This window comes from Salvia hispanica, chromosome 2, assembly GCF_023119035.1.
Source record: "Salvia hispanica cultivar TCC Black 2014 chromosome 2, UniMelb_Shisp_WGS_1.0, whole genome shotgun sequence".
NCBI classification, from domain to species: Eukaryota; Viridiplantae; Streptophyta; class Magnoliopsida; order Lamiales; family Lamiaceae; genus Salvia; species Salvia hispanica.
The window spans coordinates 23,778,148-23,797,660 of record NC_062966.1 but is presented as its reverse complement, the minus strand read 5'-3'; the positions used below and the strand labels follow the sequence as shown (position 1 = coordinate 23,797,660).

The 19,513-nt window shown below is 35.0% G+C and overlaps 3 protein-coding genes across 3 annotated transcripts; all 3 read right to left on the bottom strand.

The window, feature by feature from the left end:
* Positions 1-998: 998 nt before the first annotated feature.
* LOC125204732 lies at positions 999-3,594 on the bottom strand. The gene is made up of 3 exons (XM_048103443.1): positions 3,388-3,594; positions 3,092-3,241; positions 999-1,475 (listed from the first exon to the last, which is right to left on the bottom strand). The coding sequence occupies exons 1-3, from the start codon at positions 3,431-3,433 to the stop codon at positions 1,156-1,158; spliced, it is 516 nt and encodes a 171-aa protein (XP_047959400.1). The 5' UTR covers positions 3,434-3,594; the 3' UTR covers positions 999-1,155.
* A 450-nt stretch (positions 3,595-4,044) lies between these two features.
* Positions 4,045-5,800, bottom strand: LOC125204733. Its single transcript, XM_048103444.1, has 3 exons — positions 5,644-5,800; positions 5,392-5,523; positions 4,045-4,538 (listed from the first exon to the last, which is right to left on the bottom strand). The coding sequence occupies exons 1-3, from the start codon at positions 5,687-5,689 to the stop codon at positions 4,402-4,404; spliced, it is 315 nt and encodes a 104-aa protein (XP_047959401.1). The 5' UTR covers positions 5,690-5,800; the 3' UTR covers positions 4,045-4,401.
* A 379-nt stretch (positions 5,801-6,179) lies between these two features.
* Positions 6,180-10,293, bottom strand: LOC125204730 (DEAD-box ATP-dependent RNA helicase 20). The gene is made up of 10 exons (XM_048103442.1): positions 10,127-10,293; positions 9,713-9,987; positions 8,690-8,869; positions 8,368-8,529; positions 8,061-8,215; positions 7,858-7,950; positions 7,358-7,443; positions 7,023-7,249; positions 6,677-6,907; positions 6,180-6,420 (listed from the first exon to the last, which is right to left on the bottom strand). Exons 1-10 carry the CDS (start codon positions 10,180-10,182, stop codon positions 6,362-6,364), a joined length of 1,524 nt encoding a protein of 507 aa, XP_047959399.1. The 5' UTR covers positions 10,183-10,293; the 3' UTR covers positions 6,180-6,361.
* Positions 10,294-19,513: the final 9,220 nt, after the last annotated feature.

Sequence of the window (19,513 nt, the reverse complement as noted above, 5' to 3'; positions counted from 1 at the left end):
TCATTTTTATTACTATGTATACTATGTTTATTTTATATTCAAATATTATTCATTTAATCTATAAATATTGTAAATTTAATTCGATTGATAAATTAAATACTTATCAATAGTTATTATAAGAATGATTTATGTTTTTATTTTAGTTTACATTCTTATGATTACTATTGAAAAGAGGTAAAATAAATCCTAATTTCTCAATTAGGTTAGTATTAAAATTAAATAGAAGATGTTTAATTAAAATATTAAACATAAATCCTAATATTTTGACAATCCATCTTCTATTTAGTTTAACTAAAATAAAAACATAAATCATTCTAGTGATAACTATTGATAAGTATTTTAATTTATCAATCTAATTATATTTACAATATTTATGGATTAAATAAAAATAATATTTTAATATAAAATAAACATAGTACATAGTAGTAAACATGAGAAATACTAAAACATCCTTGGAATCACATTTATGTTAAAAGTGAGGAGAAAAGGGTATAAAAGACTCAAAATAGTGAAAAAGGGTCTAAAATGATATTATACCCATACGTAGAGGCTTACAATGCATTTTTTTAAACATGGGTACCTCTAGCGTTCGACTTGTTATATGTAGAGGCCAATTTTGTAGTTCACTCTTATAATAAAATATGAGTGAATTGAGTTAGTGGAATGTGAGATCTACTTAGTACTATTTATTGTAAAAATGAAGTGTGACTCATAATTTGGGACAGACTAAAATGGAAAAGTGTGACTCTTAATCAGAAACGAAGGGAGTATCGTTTTTACTTTATTCTCTACTTACTTAATACACCAAACATTTGATATTTTTCCCAATTCCCCGTGCTGACAAGAAACACTTCATTATCCTTGATCAGAGGGGGTATACAATATGAATCATCAAACATTTGATAGTATTTTTCCTAATTCCTGTGCCGACAAGAAACACATCATTATCCTGGAACAGAGGGAGTATACAATATGGATCATTTGATAACAAGAAATCATCATCAAACAAAGCATTCACATTCAAATTTCATTGAGAAATGTTTTTTAAGTCTTGACTATGCTAACCACAACAATTTTCTTCTCAAACTGCAGGTATTTCCTGTGAGTTTTTGGTTTAGAAGGAACTGATTAAGCATTCCTTGATGCAGAAATTTGTCAGATTTTGGGGAGGGACTTGGCTCGGATTAACTGTTTTAGAATGGCTTTCTCCTCATCAATGCGCTTTTTCTCTTCCGCGTCTCTGGGCTTCGCTTTCCTCTTCTCTTCTAGCATCCATTTGTATAGCTCACGCTGCTGTTCCTCCGGGATTGGTGGTCGTTGGATGGGCTCTACAGCAGGTGAGGAAGCAGGCTGTTCGGTGATAGTAGTCGCAGTCGCAGTGGCAGAGGTTGAAGACGATGATGTAGAAATTGTAGGATCCTCAGCTTTCTTCTCTTGCGGTCCTACTTTCAACACAGTCCTTGCGAAAGCATAAGCTGCACGACGTTTCTAGGTCAGAACAATCTGGTAGATAGGTAAAATTGCCAAAGCGTCTGAAGGATATGAAACGGGAGATGGAACGATATACATAGGTTACATAGATATGCAAGATGCAATAATATTTAGTTCTTATTTTACTCAACATAGATATCCTGTTATAATTCGAAGACACAACAACTCACACTCAATGTTCTCAAAATGAAATGGAATTGGGAAAGCTGAGCTATTGTTAAGTAGAGATAGACAGGTTCGTATAAGAAGGGAAGTATGTCAAGATGGTCCACAAATTGATGAACCTAAGTGTTACATCTTCTAAAAAGCGACGCGAGTGCAATTGCAACTAGCATTTCCTCACTTTTCACAACTGAAACATATAGCTACACAAGTACAGCAAAAGGTAAGACCTACTCAGCAGTCAAAAGAAAGACTGTTGGAAAAGATAAAGCAGCTAAGCACTATCAGCGTATCACAATTGGCAGACTGAGTTAAATTTTATACTCCTATTACATCAAAAAGAGGACCAAACACTCTAAAGATAGTAAGATAGCAAATTCCTTCTCTATAAATTTGAGAGAAACATCAAAGCCAGTTAGTGCATACACAAGTTGAATTGAAAATTGTTGTCTTTCCATAATATTGGTATCATTTTTATGCAAAATATGCCAAACTAATTGCAGATAATTGTGCTCCTAAAAGAAAGCGATGATAGTTGTTGTAAATTTGGAGGATGAGACAGTCAGTATAAAAACCATGCTTACTACATATACTGCAACTGCAGTTCATGATACTACATGAGAGAGAACATCTCCTATCCTAGGGCTGAGAACCACCGCTAACAACTAGTGCATTGAAGCAAAAAATGGCGATTAACAATTTTAATGTGGCTTCAGTTTCACCATCAAATCTTGTACAGACTATCCTATTATGACAAGAAATTCAGGAATATTTATGCACGGATACAGCTTCAAAGTCATTTCTATCTAGTTCGTTGAGGGAAAAAAATGACAATTAACAACTTCAATACGGACATCAGTTTCACCATCAAATCTTGTACAGACTATCCTACTATGACAAGAAAATCAAGATTATTTCTCCACAAATACGGCGTCAAAATCATTTTTATCTAGTTCTTAAAGTTCAAAGATCACCACAAAAGCAAAAAATCCATAAAAAACTTAAGCAATGCAGTTCATCCCCACTCCTTGCAAATAATGCTGATTTTAATCCACAGTCCACTACATTCCTCATACATTATATGGATCAAATAAGTAAAAAGATGTCATCAATCAAAAACACGCATAAATTCATTCTCTAAATTCATCAATCAAAAAGATGTCATCAATCAAAGCACACAAACCATACACAAATTGAAGTAGTACAGCTACGTTATATGCATCTGATAAAGAAGAAATGAAAGCATTCTCTAAACTAACATCACGTTGCAGACTTAGAATATACCGCAATCTAAAACACGCATAAATTCATTCTCCCGCAAAGAACAATAATCAGAAATCGATCAAATACGAATAGCACAACCATTCAGACGATGATACAAAGCCAAAATAAACAAAAAATCAGCAGAAATTGAGATGATAAATAAATATATCAGAACCTCCAACAGTTAAACTGAGAACCAACGCAATCGTCTTATAGAACTTAAATCGCTGGAAAGTCTCCTTAACCGGCGGCGTCGGCGGTGGTGGCGGAGGAGCGGTGGCTCCCGCTGACGACGAGGATGTCGTTCCAGATGCCTTCAACTGAGCTACACAAGCAAAAGGAATACGATATTACTATTAGTAATCAGAACAAATCGACGCCAGCTGATTAAAATTGCCAACCATCAGGTCACAAATTAAAACGAAAAGAGTAGAGATAGAAGATATCACTGTTAATATTGTGAATACATACATTTTTTAGGTTTGTTGGTGAAGAGCTTTGGGCCTTCTTCGCTCATTGTTGATCTTATTCTTCTTCTCCAAGTTTTTCCCCTTTTGCTTGTTTTCCCTTCTGTCTCAGGTGAAGTCTCTCGCTCTTATTATTCTTTTTCTCAGTCCGTGGGTTTTGGGGTGGCTTTCCACATCGCCACGACGTCGTTTGCTGTCTACAATTCTATTATTATTATTATTATTATTATTATTATTATTATTATTAAAATAATATTGATAATCGGCATTATTATTCAGAGAACTTTAAAAATAAATAAAGTACTAATATCTTCATATAATCATGGGTTTTCATTTATAAATTAGTGAATTATCGGAAAAAAAATTATTAAGTTGAAAGTGAATTTTAATAACTAGACAGGCTCAGTTTTAGATTTAACTTATTGTTTACAAGAATATTTGATTATGAACAGAAAATGGATGTCAATTTTAATGTTCTTCACCAGCACATAAAATGAATTATCCATTTTTTCCACAGTGATAACATTATCACTTATCAGTTTATCACCAATAATTCCATTGACCATTCAATTATGATTTTTATGACTTTAAATATTACTCCCATCTTACTATCATTTCAATATATTGCATAAATTAATGTTTCCTGATATGACACCAACAATGATAAATCAAGGAGATAAGGAAAATGCATTAACTGTAAATTACCCCCCAAAAAATTGAAATACTATCAATTTTAACCACAGTTTTCCACATCTGAACTAAAGCAATACCAACACAACAAAGCTTCATTTCAAAATAGAAATATTGATTCTAAATTCTGATTCTAAACATCACCAATGGGATTTTTAGTGAATAGAAGAACTACTCAATGATCTTCATAAGTAAGAAACTTATCAGAAAGTTGTGGAGGGAAATGTCTTTGACTGTAACTGTTTCAGAGCTTTCTCCTCATCTATGCAATTTCCCTTCAGCCTCTCAAGGGTCTAGGCTTCTTCAATTTCTTATTCACCTCTAGCTTTTACGCTGTGGATGTCGATCTAGAACCAGTAATTTCTTCAGGCACTTTCTCCTCTGATCTAGAACTAGTAAGTCCTTCAGCCACTTTCTCCTCTGAAATTCTCCTATCTCTTAATGTAGTCTTCACAAGAACATAGGCTGCACAAAATTCAGTCCAGTTATCTGGGCAGTATAGTAACTTGCTTCGCATAAAGTAAGTTAGGATATGGTTCTTCATAGCCCAAATATATAAGCAGAGATACAATGCTGACATATACTATCATACATTAGGTGCTCACTGCATCCAAAAAGGCTTTATCCTATGATAATCCAAGGATACATATCAGTAGGTCGGTTCGTATCATTAAAGGTTGTAATGGAGATGCATAATCATAGGCCATGGACGTGTCCCTCCTAACAGTTTGGGGCCAAATAGCGACTCGGATGAGCCATTCACCAGAGAAAACTACAAGTTTTCAAATTTCAAATGCTAACCAAGGGAACAAGAGTACAGAATATAAATTTACAAAATAAATCGACAAATATGCATGAAACATGGGTGAAATATTTAAAACAAAAGTTGTCGATCTATGAACTCAAGGTTTGCATCTCTGAAGAAGATGTGAGGTGATCCTAAGCAGCTACACTCATAATCTTCAGTGATCCAACCGATCACTATAGTCTTAAAACACGCATTGCTGTATATCCTAATCCGCCATCAATTGTTGAATGTAGCTTTCGAAGCAACCTTTATTCATAACATTCACACAGATTAAGGTGACACCACTAGTCCACTACAATACACATTCCACACAGAATTATCTTCCTACATCTCGATGAGGCTTTACATTCTCGAAATCTCAGGAATACCTAATTTCACATGATCATACCTACTGATGCACACAATTAAAACGCCACATATCACAAAGATCAACCCAAAGCGCTTGGGTAAGGCTTAGGTCTCAAATCGACACACACATAAGAAAATTAGATAAATGAATTAGGGGAAAACCTCCGATGGAGAAATTGAGGGCCAGCAAGAGTGGAACGATAACCCTATAGCGGCTGCGGAAGAACCCCTTCGGACGTTGTGGTTGACGAGGCGGAGGTGGAGGGGGATGAGCCACAGATGCCTTCAGCTTCGCTATCACGAATCAGGAAATGAAAATAAGGTCTATCAGAATAAAGCACCAAAATACAATCCCCATCATTAACTCGTACGATTAGAAATCAAAAAAACAGAAGGATTTTCTCCCATGTATACATTTTTTCGGTTTGCCGGCAAAGAGCAGAGGGCCTTCACCACCCATTCTTCTTCTTCACGGAGATCTATGCAGAAATCTAAGGGGGTTTTGGGGGAGGGTTTTGGCCATGCTAACGACGTCGTTCCAAGGAGCCACAAACAAGCATAAAAATCGTGTTTGTATTGTTATATATGTTCGATTCATGTGACTAGTTGCATTAATACTCCTATTTTTATGTTTATTAAATAATGATTTTGATTCTTATTATAAATGCACTCAGGTGTTAGTCATTTAATCTTAAAGTATTGAAAACGAAACGCCTATACTACAGTAGAACAAAGGGAACATATGTCTACTCGGAGTTGCTCATGTCAAAGTCAACCTTATCAAGTCACAATGGATTTAACCTTATTATGTCGTGACCATGGCAACATGATTTTCATAAGTCGCGATCACCTACACAAAGTTCATGCAACCGCAGAAATTAAAAGATTTTGCTTGATAGTGAAAATCAAGGATTCAAAGCATGGATCTGAGAGTTATGAAACAACCAACCTATCCCAAATAGTGAAAAACTCAATTGCTCAAATGTAGATACGAGATTATCCAAATATACATTATACTATCATGAATTTAAAACAAGTTTTGTTTCTACACGAATAACTTCTGATCAATGTTACAGGAGGACAGATTGCTCCACTTTCTCCCGAAGAAACCTTTTAGAAGCAACGCCATACTTCAGTTCCAAGAGCGCCCTCCGCCATATCCCCTTCCACGATCTCGAGAACCACCATATGCTATCATCACAAGGGGTAATAATTAGGACTCTTAAGTAGAGCTTATAATCACCGTTGAATAAAGAAACTATGCAATTCGAAGTTCAAGAAAACTAGCAAGGACTTTCCTACTGTGGAACTATCACGTACTCCTACAATCCTACTCACCAGATGGAAAGCTAAAGTTTTAAATCTCCAACTAAACTATAATGGCACATGCTTTGAGAAGAGAAAACAGATCGCATATAAATCATTATTTGGAAGAGATGAAGCGAACCTGGTGGAGGAGGTGCACCACGTCCCATGGAGACCAGTTCAGGACTGACTTTCTGTCCAGCCTCTTCCAGAATATTAATGAGGTCCTTCGCAAATCTGGCATTAGCAGCAGTGAAGAAAGTGTATGCAGTACCTTTAGCACCAGCCCTTCCGGTTCTACCAATACGATGAACGTAATCCTCTAGAGATCCAGGAAAGTCATAATTGATCACGTATTTCACATCCTTGACATCTGTATATTTCAAGGTGACTCAGGAACCATGCAACAATTCTTCCCATATGGAACATTTTTCTTATAAATAGATTTGGAACAGAACAAAATGTGCTCTAGATGGTCCGAGATTTACCTAGACCACGAGCTGCAACATCTGTAGCAGTCATTATGGGACTCTTCCCGGCCCTGAATTCTGACAGAACCCAATCTCTCTCTGCTTGACTTTTATCTCCGTGAATAGATAGTGCGGGCCAACCATCCATGCGGAGTTGTCTAGTAGTCTGATCACACCCTTTTTTAGTGTCCATAAAAATCAAAATGCGGCTACCATCCATGATGTCCTCCAGCAGTTTCACTAATCTGAGGTTGTGATACAGTTAGAGTTAACCAGCACAAGTATCTGTAAGAAATCCTTAGGCTTGAATTTCAAACATTAAAATGATAAAGGGAATGTAGACTTGACCATACTTGTTATATTTTTGACTTTCTGATACAATATCAACATGCTGGCGAATTGCATGGTTGGCTTTCAAATCTGGTGACCCAATAATTACCTGTTACCATATATCACCAAGCATAAGATAAGAACGAAGAAATACAATTAAAATATTATGAACTCGTAACTTGAATAGTTGAACACTGCCTCTAATAAGGAATGCTGAATTCAAGATCTATCCAATTAAACACTGCTTAAAAAAATTGTACTTTCATTCTGATCCTATAAAGCAGTCGTTATGTTGTCAATTCAGTGCCAGCCTTCAGACTACTATAAATTCTGGTTATTATGTGATGTTGAAATATAAGAGAAGGTTAATCCATGCAGCGTTATACAAGCCTAACTTATAAACTACTCAAACTCTCAGAAGATTAGATTAGGATTTATAAGTGACGTAATAAGACTCTGCCACACAATAGTTCCAAGTTTGAGCTGCAACTTTATTACATAAAGCATATAGAAGAGCTCTTACTTTATATGGATTAAAAAGGGACCTCCTAGCAAGTTGCTCGACCTCCTTTGGCCATGTGGCACTCCAGTACAAAGTCTGACGATCTGGGCGGATCTGCACAAACAAATCAAAACTTAGAACGCCTTAATCACAAATTCAAATATATTAGTGTGTCATCATGCCCGTACTATTATAGTTGACCATTACATCATAACTGAACAAACCTGATCAACAATTTTTCTAATCTGAGGCTCAAACCCCATGTCTAACATACGATCTGCCTCATCCAACACAAGATAAGTCACCCTTCGCAAATTTGTATGGTGAGATTCCAACATATCAATTAGCCTTCCAGGTGTAGCAATGACAACTTCGACACCTATAAGGACATTAAACCAGGAATAGGGATACTGATTATGGAATTTCATACTATAACAGAGTTAAAATGAAAAGGAAGAAGCAGAAGGGAATACCCGATCCATGAACATCACGATACAGTAGTAAAGTCACCTTGAGCTTATCACCACCTACCTTTCTGGAGATCACGAACTTGGGGTCCCTTAGGTACCCCTCCGTATATGCATGTATTCTTAATCTTTGAAGATGCACCAAATTTAGTAGCTTCTTGTTGTATTTGAACAGCAAGCTCGCGAGTTGGAGCTAAAACTAAAACTATTGGACCATCTCCCGGAGCTAGCAAAGAAACACAAATTCACAGAACATGTCTATCAACCAATGAGCAACTAAAATAATTGAAAACTACAAGATAGATGAGTACATATATCCACATATGTGCCACATGAAGTTGGTTACTGCAATCCAATGTAATTAATGAACAAAATATCATCAATACCTAAGAATGGCTGTGCATTAACGTGAACGATAGCAGGTAAGAGATAAGCAAGTGTCTTCCCGGACCCTGTTTCTGCAATACCAATAAGATCCCGTCCCTTCAGAGCCATAGGCCACCCTTGAGCTTGAATAGGTGTAGGTTCAGTAAATCCAGCCTTTTCAATTTCTTGTAGAACATATTCTGTTTCACAAAAACAAATGGCTCAATCTATGAAGGGAGGACAACTGTGAGCAATAATAACTGGGATTAGCCTACCACAAGCCTATAAGATTTCCTTAAGGAATTCCAGAAACTGAGAGAAAGATGTCATACTACATCATGCATGAAAGAACAATTATATGTAGCTATTCTAGTTGTCAAACTATCCGAGAGAAGTCGACCATAGCAAGCTGAACAAAGGCCACTAACTTCAACCCTAAATGATTAATGATTTCATTCTTTACAGGAGGCCAAGTAAGTCCTCCACCTAGGCAGCACAACTACAATTGCCTTGTCTGTCTTCAGGATTTTCAGCAGCACCACAGCACGCCGCCATTTTGATGGAAAAAATAATACTGGAGCTATGCACTAAACATATTTATCTGCCAAGATACCTTATATCATAGATCATAAAATAGCACTTCAATCTAGTTAAGGGAATAACATACTCCGTACAACATTCTAAGGTAAACGTGATTCAATTAGTACAATCACAAATTTGCAAGACCAAACACAATTTTTCCTACTCATCTAAAAATTACTCAAAACTCACTTGATCTAGATCCGAAAAACAAATACAGAAGCGTGGTCGCATATACATATAAGTACGTTTATCAGAATTTTGCTCTGAACATCCCCAAAACCGGCCACGATAGGTATATAGCTCCCAAACGTGGCAAGAGTATCAATACAAATAAATTGAATTTAAAACACTAAAGTGTCTCTAGACCGCATATGGCGCCAGACCAACAAAACATACTAACCTAGCACGACATATTATCAACTGCGTGGCTCCCATAAAAATAACAGAAAATAGCTCGCTACCTGGAAAACCGACATCGTTAAAGCTCTTAACAGGCTTCGGCACATCCTTCCCTTCAACGGTAATCTCCCGTCGCCGCCTATACTCCTCCACGTCACTCTCCGACATGGCGGCAATAGACTGAGTCTCCACATAAAAATTCTTCTCGAACGGCGTCAGTCCATCCAACTCCGACTTCCGCGGCGCAGTCTCCGCCCCGCCATCGGAGTCTCTCTTCGACGAAGACGAGGACCGATAACTGCTGTCGTGTTCTTTCTTATAACCAAACCCCGAATCCCTAAAATTACACACAGAGAAAATACGATAAATACGCTATTAACTTCGTCTTCTCAATTCAGCTGGAAATAAGCTGATAATTATATCGAGCAAATGCGTATGGATTGAATTAAGCAAAAACACCAAAAACATATGATTACCCGCGGCGCTCACGGTAAGAGCCTGGGTCGGCGGAGCGGCTGTCGTAGCGGCTCATGGTACGCGTGTAGCTTGAGGTCTTCAGGTGAGATTTGCGAAAATTGAAATTAGGGTTTGAGCGAGCAAAATTTGGGAATTGGGAAATGAGAAGACAGAAATGTAGTGAGTGTGGATTTCTCAAATTCTCGCAGCTATTGGAAACTAAGGAGTTTCGGATTAAGTCCCAAGAGATACATATATTTTCATTCGCACCCCAGACCTTTCTTTAATTATGAGAAAATCTGAAAATGTGCATTTTAACTTGTTAACTAGTATTAACGCGTGTGCATACATGTGCATGGCACATGACAAAAAAAATTTAAATAATGAAGATATTATTAACTTAAAATAAAGAATATAGAGTAAATACGTATAAAAATATGTTTACAGATAAGAACTAATTAAAATAAGTATTTGTAATATTATAAACAACAACAAAAAAATATTTGTACAATTGTACTTCTCTCAACCCACTCTCAATGAACATTTCATATTTTAGTAGATGTATTTTAATACTTGATATGATTGTAGTATAAAATAAAAGAAATAACAAAAGAGGAGATGTGTGGATGAAATAGAATAAGACATACAAATAAAGAAAAATATAATACTACTATTTACAAAAGAATAAAAAAAAAAAACTATTTGAACGAATAAATAGTTCACCAGTTTCGATTAACAAAATCAACTCAATTATAACTATGTGTACTTCTAGGTATAACAACATACAGTTTGTCCAAGACAAAACACTAACTTATTTAAAAATATTTACAGATGTGTTCAATTTCATTTCGTTAAGTTTTATTATCATCGATATAATTTTTTATTCTTAATCAAAAAAATTCACAATCGTTCAAAATATGGAATATTATTATCATCAATACTTTTATATTCTTAATTACTATTCCTTCCGCTCCATAGCAGTGGAAATCAAAGTCAACTCAATTTCACTATATACTTTGAATTTAATTACTTAGTATAAAAGATTTGAAAATTATATTTTCCCTCTTGAGTCGAAGTAACACCAAATGTACGATCTAATAATACCCAAGAAAATAACACATAATATGTGTTCGTATTTATAAAAATTTTAATGTGGTGTTATATTGTTTTTACTTAATAATGACATTAATTTAATTTCACTTCTTAACATTATTTATTTGTGTTTTAAATTATTACTTATTTGATTTAGCTAAATATAAATTCAATTTATACACCCTTCAAAATTTTATGATGTCTACAAAATAGAAATATTAGTAAATCAAACTCAACTAAATTCTAACTATATATAAATTTAATTAATTAATGAAAGAAATTTTAATTTAAAAATATATATTATATAAAATTTAATAAATTAGAATCCAAATTAAAACTTAGCATAAAATATAACAATAGAGACACCACTCAAATTAAAATTCTATTTAACTAAAAAAGATGTACTATAATACTATAAATTGAGTGCATAATTTTATATTATTATTTAAAATTTAAATTATACTACTCCAAAACCCAACACACTAAAAGCCCATTAAACAATAAACTAAAGTCCAAACAATATACATTGAATTAATATTCCTCAAACCCTAAACTAACATGCGGCACCTCCATCCCTCTCTCCCTCTTTCCTTCCTAATAGGTGCTACCGTCGCCAAATGCGATGGCCTGCGAGGCTGCGCTGCTCGTCCGCCTCCCTCTCCTCCCGTCTTCTCCTTCATGCCGCCGCCGCCATCCCTGCCCGGCCTACACCACCTCGCCGTTGTCGTGTGGGATGGCTGTGAGGCTGCCCTGTCCTATCTTCTATCTTCTTTTTTATCCCCAGCACTGTCCTCTCTCACGTCCACCTCCCTCGCTCTTCTCTCTTCACGCCCGTCGTCACCCCTCCTGCAAAGCTGCATCGCCGCCTCCTACTCCTCATCTCCGGCATCTCTCCCGCCGTCTCACCCAGTGCACCGCTGTGCTGTCCCGGCTGTCGCCGCGATTCTCTTTTTCTCCTTCTCACCTTCTCTCTCGTTATCACACCACAACCGCTGCTGCCGTCCGCCGCCGCTCCGGCGATGATTGGGGGTCTGACTCGATGCACTCTTTCTTCTCTCCCTTATCCCTCTATGTTTCATTTTGCAGATTCAATATTGCTTAATAATTGTTCCAAATCTTGATTGGGAAGCTATCATTTAATTGGACCAATTTTCTATCCAATGGTTGTCATTTCTCAAAATGACCAAAAGGGTAAATAAAATAGCTTCACATTTTCCCTCCAAAAAGGATAAAATTATCTTTTCACCAAACTGTCACTTTAGATTAGAAAGATTGCATGAAAATTCTACGAACTTTCGATCAATTCGGTTTTCGCAATAAGCTAAAACTCGCATGCAAATTATCAAATTATTGATTTGTTTTGAGTTTGCAATCAATCAAGATTTTACGCTGACATGGTTTGATAACTTACTTTCATGACACTCTTAGTCGTCAATCAAAACGACTCCACTCCACATTGTAAGAGTGCAAAGACTTGGCTCTCATACCATTCATTGTTCAAAGGGATCACCCATCATAGAAATGTCTAAGGTTAAACACCTTTTAAATCAATTAAGGTCTTCGAACGTACATGCATATTCTCATCATTTTTATATTTTTTTTTGTGTGTTTTAATTCATTTATGTCCTCATTCGCTTCGGAAGTAGTAGATACTTATCATCTTTGCTTATGCATCATAGTTTACTCCCCAGTAGTTGATCTTTGTCCATACCTATGCATCGATTACCACTCTCTACCTTTGTTCCAAACTTTGCAATAAGTAATGAAATAGTACTATAATATTGTGTTCCAAACTTTGCAATTAGTAATGAAATAGTACTATAATATTGTGCCGAATTACTATATAACTTCATTAGTTAAATTATGTTATATTAACAAATTGATTGCGCAAGAGAACTCTTCATTGGCTAAAATCAATAGGAGAGGCACCAAGCAAATTTAGTACTGTATAATTTATAATTTGATAATTGAAGACATATGGAACTATAGGATCGACACAAGGTCAAAAGCAGTTGGAACTACAGGATCGACACAAGGTTTATAATTGGACTGGTAGTAATTAAATATTGGGCTATAATTTGATCATTGGAATAGTTATGGTTTTTGGATTTTGGCTTTTTTATAACGAAAAATAATGACAAATAATCTCATATTAATTTTATCTCGAACACCAAATTTCCCAAAAAATATAAGAGAGGAAAATTGTCTGATGAAGTAGCGGGGAGTGATCAATTGCTAACTAATCATTTAATTGTTAACTACAACTAATTTAAGGCTATAGGATTTTAGAAAACGTGTGGTCTACAATTTGCCACGTGTAATTTTCATTTTTATTAATTAAATCGAAAAAAATAAAAAAAAAACTCCAAATTAGGGTTTTGGATGAAAATGTCAATATAGTGTTTCGAAAATATCAACACAATGCTTTAAGAATATTAACTTATTGCTTATATTGACATTCTACATGTATTATATTGACATATTTTATATAGTATGTTGACATTTTTGCTTATACGAAAAAATTAAAAAATTTCGAATTTTTTTTCAAATTTTGACGTCGGAACATATGCATGTATGATATATCGTTGGAATCCTTCTGAAATTATCTTTAATTTGATACATGTTATATGAATTTAAAGTTTTGGGATTTCTTTTTAAAGTTAGTTATAACTAAACATGTAGTTAATTGACATTAATACCCATATTGATATTTTTTGTAATTAATCCTATGGCCTTATTGACGTTTTTTGTTGATTGTATTAACATTTAGGGATTAATGATCTAAGCCCTTAATTTGAATATCTAATGGCTATTATTTAATTGTAGTTAGCAATTAAGTTATGAGATAATAATATAACACTCTCCGTGATGATGTAGTACTATTAAATAGGAATAAAATGTAAAAATGGAATTAAATGAAATAGTACCTCTATTTTGAATAGTTTCTTTCATTAAAAAATAATTGTTACTTTGGTGTCTAGGTCTGCTATCTTACCTTTTTTTTTTCCGTAGGAGTAGTACTTAGTTTTCTAGTATAACTATACTCAACTAATAGCATTGTAATTAGAGCATCCAAGATGGGCGCCATATAGTCCGTCCTATAGGACGCTCTATCTTCCGTCACATCAAAATTTTATCCTCTTATCCTTCCATCTGCAGTGGGATGTCCTATAGCCAGTGGGGATCACCTACTACTTTTCCTAAATCATCCCCTACTCCAACTCTCACAAATGTGATATATGATGGTGGGCTCATTACTTATGTTTATGAGGGTAGAGTAGGGGATGGGGTAGGAAAAGTAGTAGGTGATCCCAACTGGCCCCTATAGCACCACAATTTAATTTTGTATTTAATTTTAATGTTTGCAAAATAAAATAAAAAAGCATCATAATTAAGGCAAATCCTACATTTACTTCACTAAAAAAAAGTTACAAGAGTGGAGATTAAAAATAAGTGCACTGCAAATAAAAGCATACTCTACATCATTCCCAACCTGCGCCACAGATCATCGATCATCCACTTGAGGTATTCGGCTTCGCCCGGGTCCTCGCACTGCCTGAGGGCGTGGTGCGTGTCCAACAACATCCTACAGTTGGCGGCCTCCACCAACTCCGCGTAGGCATGTCCCACAGTTGAAGTCTGGGCCGGGGCCGGGTTTTGGGAGACGGCTCCGTGTCTGACAGCCCATACGAATCCGCGCTGAAATCGGGATCGTACTGGGTGTTGGAGTCGAAGGGCCGGTATTCATCGGGGTCTGTACTCGGCCACCGTGCACCACCACCAAACATCGAAAATCCGTCAGGACTCTTCGGACTTGGAAAATCACCGGGATTCATTTTATAAATTGGAATAGAGAGAATGAGATGAAAAAGTGAATGGACGAATGAAAGGACGAAATAGAATTGTGGTGTATATATAAAATTTTGAAGAATTAAAAAAAATGTAAAACATGTTGCATCGGGCGCGCTATCGTCCGCGTCGCCCACAATGGGGCGGACAATAGCCCCCCCAAAACTAATAAATTTATTCATTAATATACATCTATTTCACATTAAAGGTATTGTGGGCCAATAACTATAATTAGTAATTACTGATTGGACCAACCGACTGCATTGGGATTGACATGAGCGTTTAGGAAACGGTATACGCTTTTTATTGGTTATTTTTATTTTTATTTGTCATTTCGCTGCTTGAATAGGAATAAATAAAAAATCACTAATAGACGATTATTAATAAATTCATTTACAACTTCTCTCCTTCGCCCAAGATCCTCACCTTCTTCGTAAAATTGGGTATTTTTTGACCGATTCATGATAATTGATTTACGTTCGCATGAAATTTAAGACATTTGATTGTTGGAATCATAGTTTATCGCAAATTAGGTCAACAATCATGAGGCTTCTAGTTTTTTTTTATGAATAAAAATCAAATAGAACCAAAACCAAACGTCTCTACATCATACACCCGGACATACCCGGGGAAGTACAAGAGGAATAGCCACAAGTTGGCTAGTACTCCCTCTGTCCACAATTAAGAGTCTCATTTCTAAATGACACGAGTTTTAAGAAATGCTAAGAAAAGTGGGCGGGTGGAACAGGGGTCTCACATGTATGTATATTAGTTTTAAATGATATGTGTGGAATGTGGGGTCTCTTTACCATTTATGGTAATTATGAACCGGGACTCTTATTCGTGGACGGAGGGAGTACAAAGCAACATGGTAAAGACCAAGAAACGAACAACACGGGGTCAACTCCCAAAAAGGACGATCACAGTTCAAGTCACCCATGTAAACCCAGAGTGGGCGGGCCTCGTTAAAACCCCTTGGAAAAAAACCCCATGGGATAAAACTCCCCAAGGGGAAAAAACCCCACGGGATAAAACCCTCAAAGTGCGTCGAGTACCCAAACATCCGAAACCTGTGAATTCCATCATTTGTCTGGAAGGTGGAGAAGAACCTGTTTATGTGGAAAGTGTGAGTACAAGATGTTGTAGGTAGCTTCTTTGATCTCAAAGATGACCCTAGTTGCGTCCCATATTTTTCCACAAAAAATAATCTTGTTCCGGGTCCTCCAAATGATCGCCACTGTAGCCATGAGTGCAATCCTCTTCGACATCTGGACAATCTGTGAACCTCGAATAGAGAATCGCATTTGAAGTTAGTGGAGAATTCCACCATCGAATTATGCTGCATAGTTTTGTATATTAAAATTGATAATTGTTTATTGTTGGTGTCCTAGTCAATTTATTGTTGATGTTCAAGTCAATTTATCGATTGAGGAGTAAGTTGATAATTGTTTATTATTAGTGTTCTAGTCAATTATTGTTGGTGTTCAAGTCAATTCATGGATTGAGGAGTAAGCTGATAACCTAGGCACCAATTCTGAAATGATTGAATCACTATTGTGTATTCGAAGATGAAATTGCAAAAATAAGATTTCTTATTCACTCGGTCGAGCTGAAAGATCGTGTACATGATATCTGGAATCGAAAGCGAAAACTTAACTAACTTAAAAACAGAAAGTGTATTTAAACCTATACAAAACTAACGGCTAGTTGATCTAACCAATGCCACTGACCAATGCTCCAACATCTAACTTCATCTCCTTTCAACCTTTGAGCTTGCACGTCTAATCCATGGAACAACTGAGTTATCATACAACAAATTCATTGCAACATATGTTGCAACGCCATTTTAATGTACTGTTAGTTCTATTTTTAAGTGATTCTCATTCTATCTTTTTTTGCAATGAAACAATGTTGTTTGTCTAGATAACGACGGCTGCCTAACTCACCTCATAGATGGGATGCTATACTCCATGTCGGGTGGTTGGATCATTTCATGAAGGAGGTTAATGGGCTTTCGTAGCAGTTGTAGCCATCATGGGCCCCCATAGTAGTGGTATAGATATGTTATACTTTGATTTTCACCTATCATTGTTAATGTGCCTGAAAAACGTTTTCTTCTTTGACAGAGAAAAGGACATTAATGATTCACCTGTTCGGTACTAATTTCAGAGATATGGATGCTTCTATAGGAAGGTATGCACTTATTGACTATGCTATGTAATTTGTTTCATTATTTGTTTTAGATATTGACAATGTCCTACTCAATCAGGTCCCAACCCACTAAAGGTATATGGATGGCTAGGGTTGTCGGCACGGAACCCTGCACTTTTGTTCTAGATTTAGAGGGTAGATGGAAGAGAACGAGGAGAGGTATAACTCATTTTTTATTATGTTACCGTTAACATTCTAGTTGCATTTTGTGCATGTTATGGTTTTCTCTTTTACAGGAAATCATCAAAACACCATGTTCTCTTTTTGCTCTTTCTTTATCATATATAATGATGATTAATACGTAAGATTTTTAAGATTATAATTGTTACATGTTAAATATTATATTCTTTTTTAGAGTTACTTGATTGAGATATATTATAATATTTAGGTGTCGTGACATTGGTCTTGAGGAAGTTTTGAAAACAGTTTTTCAGGCAAGTCATTTGTTTAAGTCAATGTCTAAAAGTCGATAATATGATCAATATGTTAATGATACATCATGCTTGTATAGGCTACGATGAGAGTACGCAGTTCACGTAAAACAACCCTGTTGCTTGTCATACATGATGATAGAACAGGGGTATGCTCTCCCCTGGAACTGGAAGACATTCAAAAGGTGAGTTTTGTGAAAGTCTTTAATATACTTGGTGCTTTCGTTACACTTTTCCTTAATAGTTTACTTTATTCTTTTCCCTATAGATATGGGATTCTGTTCCGAAGTCAGAAGATTGGAAGGAAACTCAATTGTGTGATGTTTTCAATGTAAGAATTATAGTTGTTGATAAATTCAGTCAATTCAACGTAATTGGCGTATATATAGACTACCTATGTATTTGTTTTAAAATTTTCATCCCATTTTTTTCTAGAATTCTCTACTTTTTTCTTATATATTCTATTTATTTTTAGATATTTGTATTATAAAATATCCTCAAATTTTAATTACAAAAATCATGCTTATGCTCTACTTGGATTGGAACATTACGTTATAAGAGAAGATGAATCGATTGCTCGAGAGAACTCTTCATTAGCTATAATCAAAAGGAGAAAGGCGCCAAACTAATTTAGTAAGCATAAATTATTTTTTTTAACATTCTTACATTTATAAAATAGTTATAATTTGAAAATTGAAAATTGAAGAGAGTTGGGATTTTAAAAGGTATAGGATCGACCAAAGATTGAAAGCGGCCCTTTGGGCCTTTTTGCAATTGGACTGGTCCAAATCAAATAAATTAGTCACAAAAAATATTGGAGCTATTTAATTTGATAGTTTAAGAGTGCCACATTAAAATATAAAAAAGTTATGGTTTATAGATTTTAGTTTTTTTATATAAAAAAAATATTTTTTAATATTATAATATTATTTAATCTTGAATAATAGAACATTCATAAAAATATTAGAGATAACATTACCTAACGATGAAGTAATTTTGATAATAATAAGAATTGAATAGAAATAAAATTGAATAATGGATACATGATCTAGCTAATATGTGATGCTAACACGCCACCAATAGATCAACATAATACTCTTTATAATAATTATTAAAATAATGTAAATCAGGTCATATATCTATAATGGTGTATATTGAACAGAAATTTAGCCAGCCAATCAACCCCAAAGTTAAAGACATATTGCTAATGAACAAAATACATATTGACAGCTCATAAAGGATAATTTCCATTTAGCAATGATGCCAAAATATTACAATCATTTCTCCAAAATAGGGATTCTGTTTGTCTTAATATCTTTGAAGTAACAATTTAAAATTTTTCAAAATATTAATCATTATTAACACTATTTTCACAATAGTCACCTACAAAAAAATCAATAAGTTATGAGTGGGTTTATTTTGATCACTAATCGGAATGAAAAATCATCGGTAACATTAATTGATATAAATTGTACTAATAATAATAAATAAAGAATGTGAATTGAGTTGCAATTAATCAAAGAGCTTAAAATGGTAGAGGAAGACATAATTTTGAAATCTAGCCCTACAATATTTGATTTAAATATTTTTTTTATGATTGAAGCCCATCCCTATAAATAGACTAAAATAATACAAAAAGAAAACGATTAGTCATAGTAGTTGGGTCCTATAGTGATGTTAATTAAGCTTAAACATTAAAATGGATCGATCAATCATATGGCCCACAAAATCAAATGAACTAGTTGATGTAGATTAGAAGCCTCAAATTTATTAAAAAAAAAATACTTTTTCAATTATTATTTATTTACTGCAACGAGTTTTATT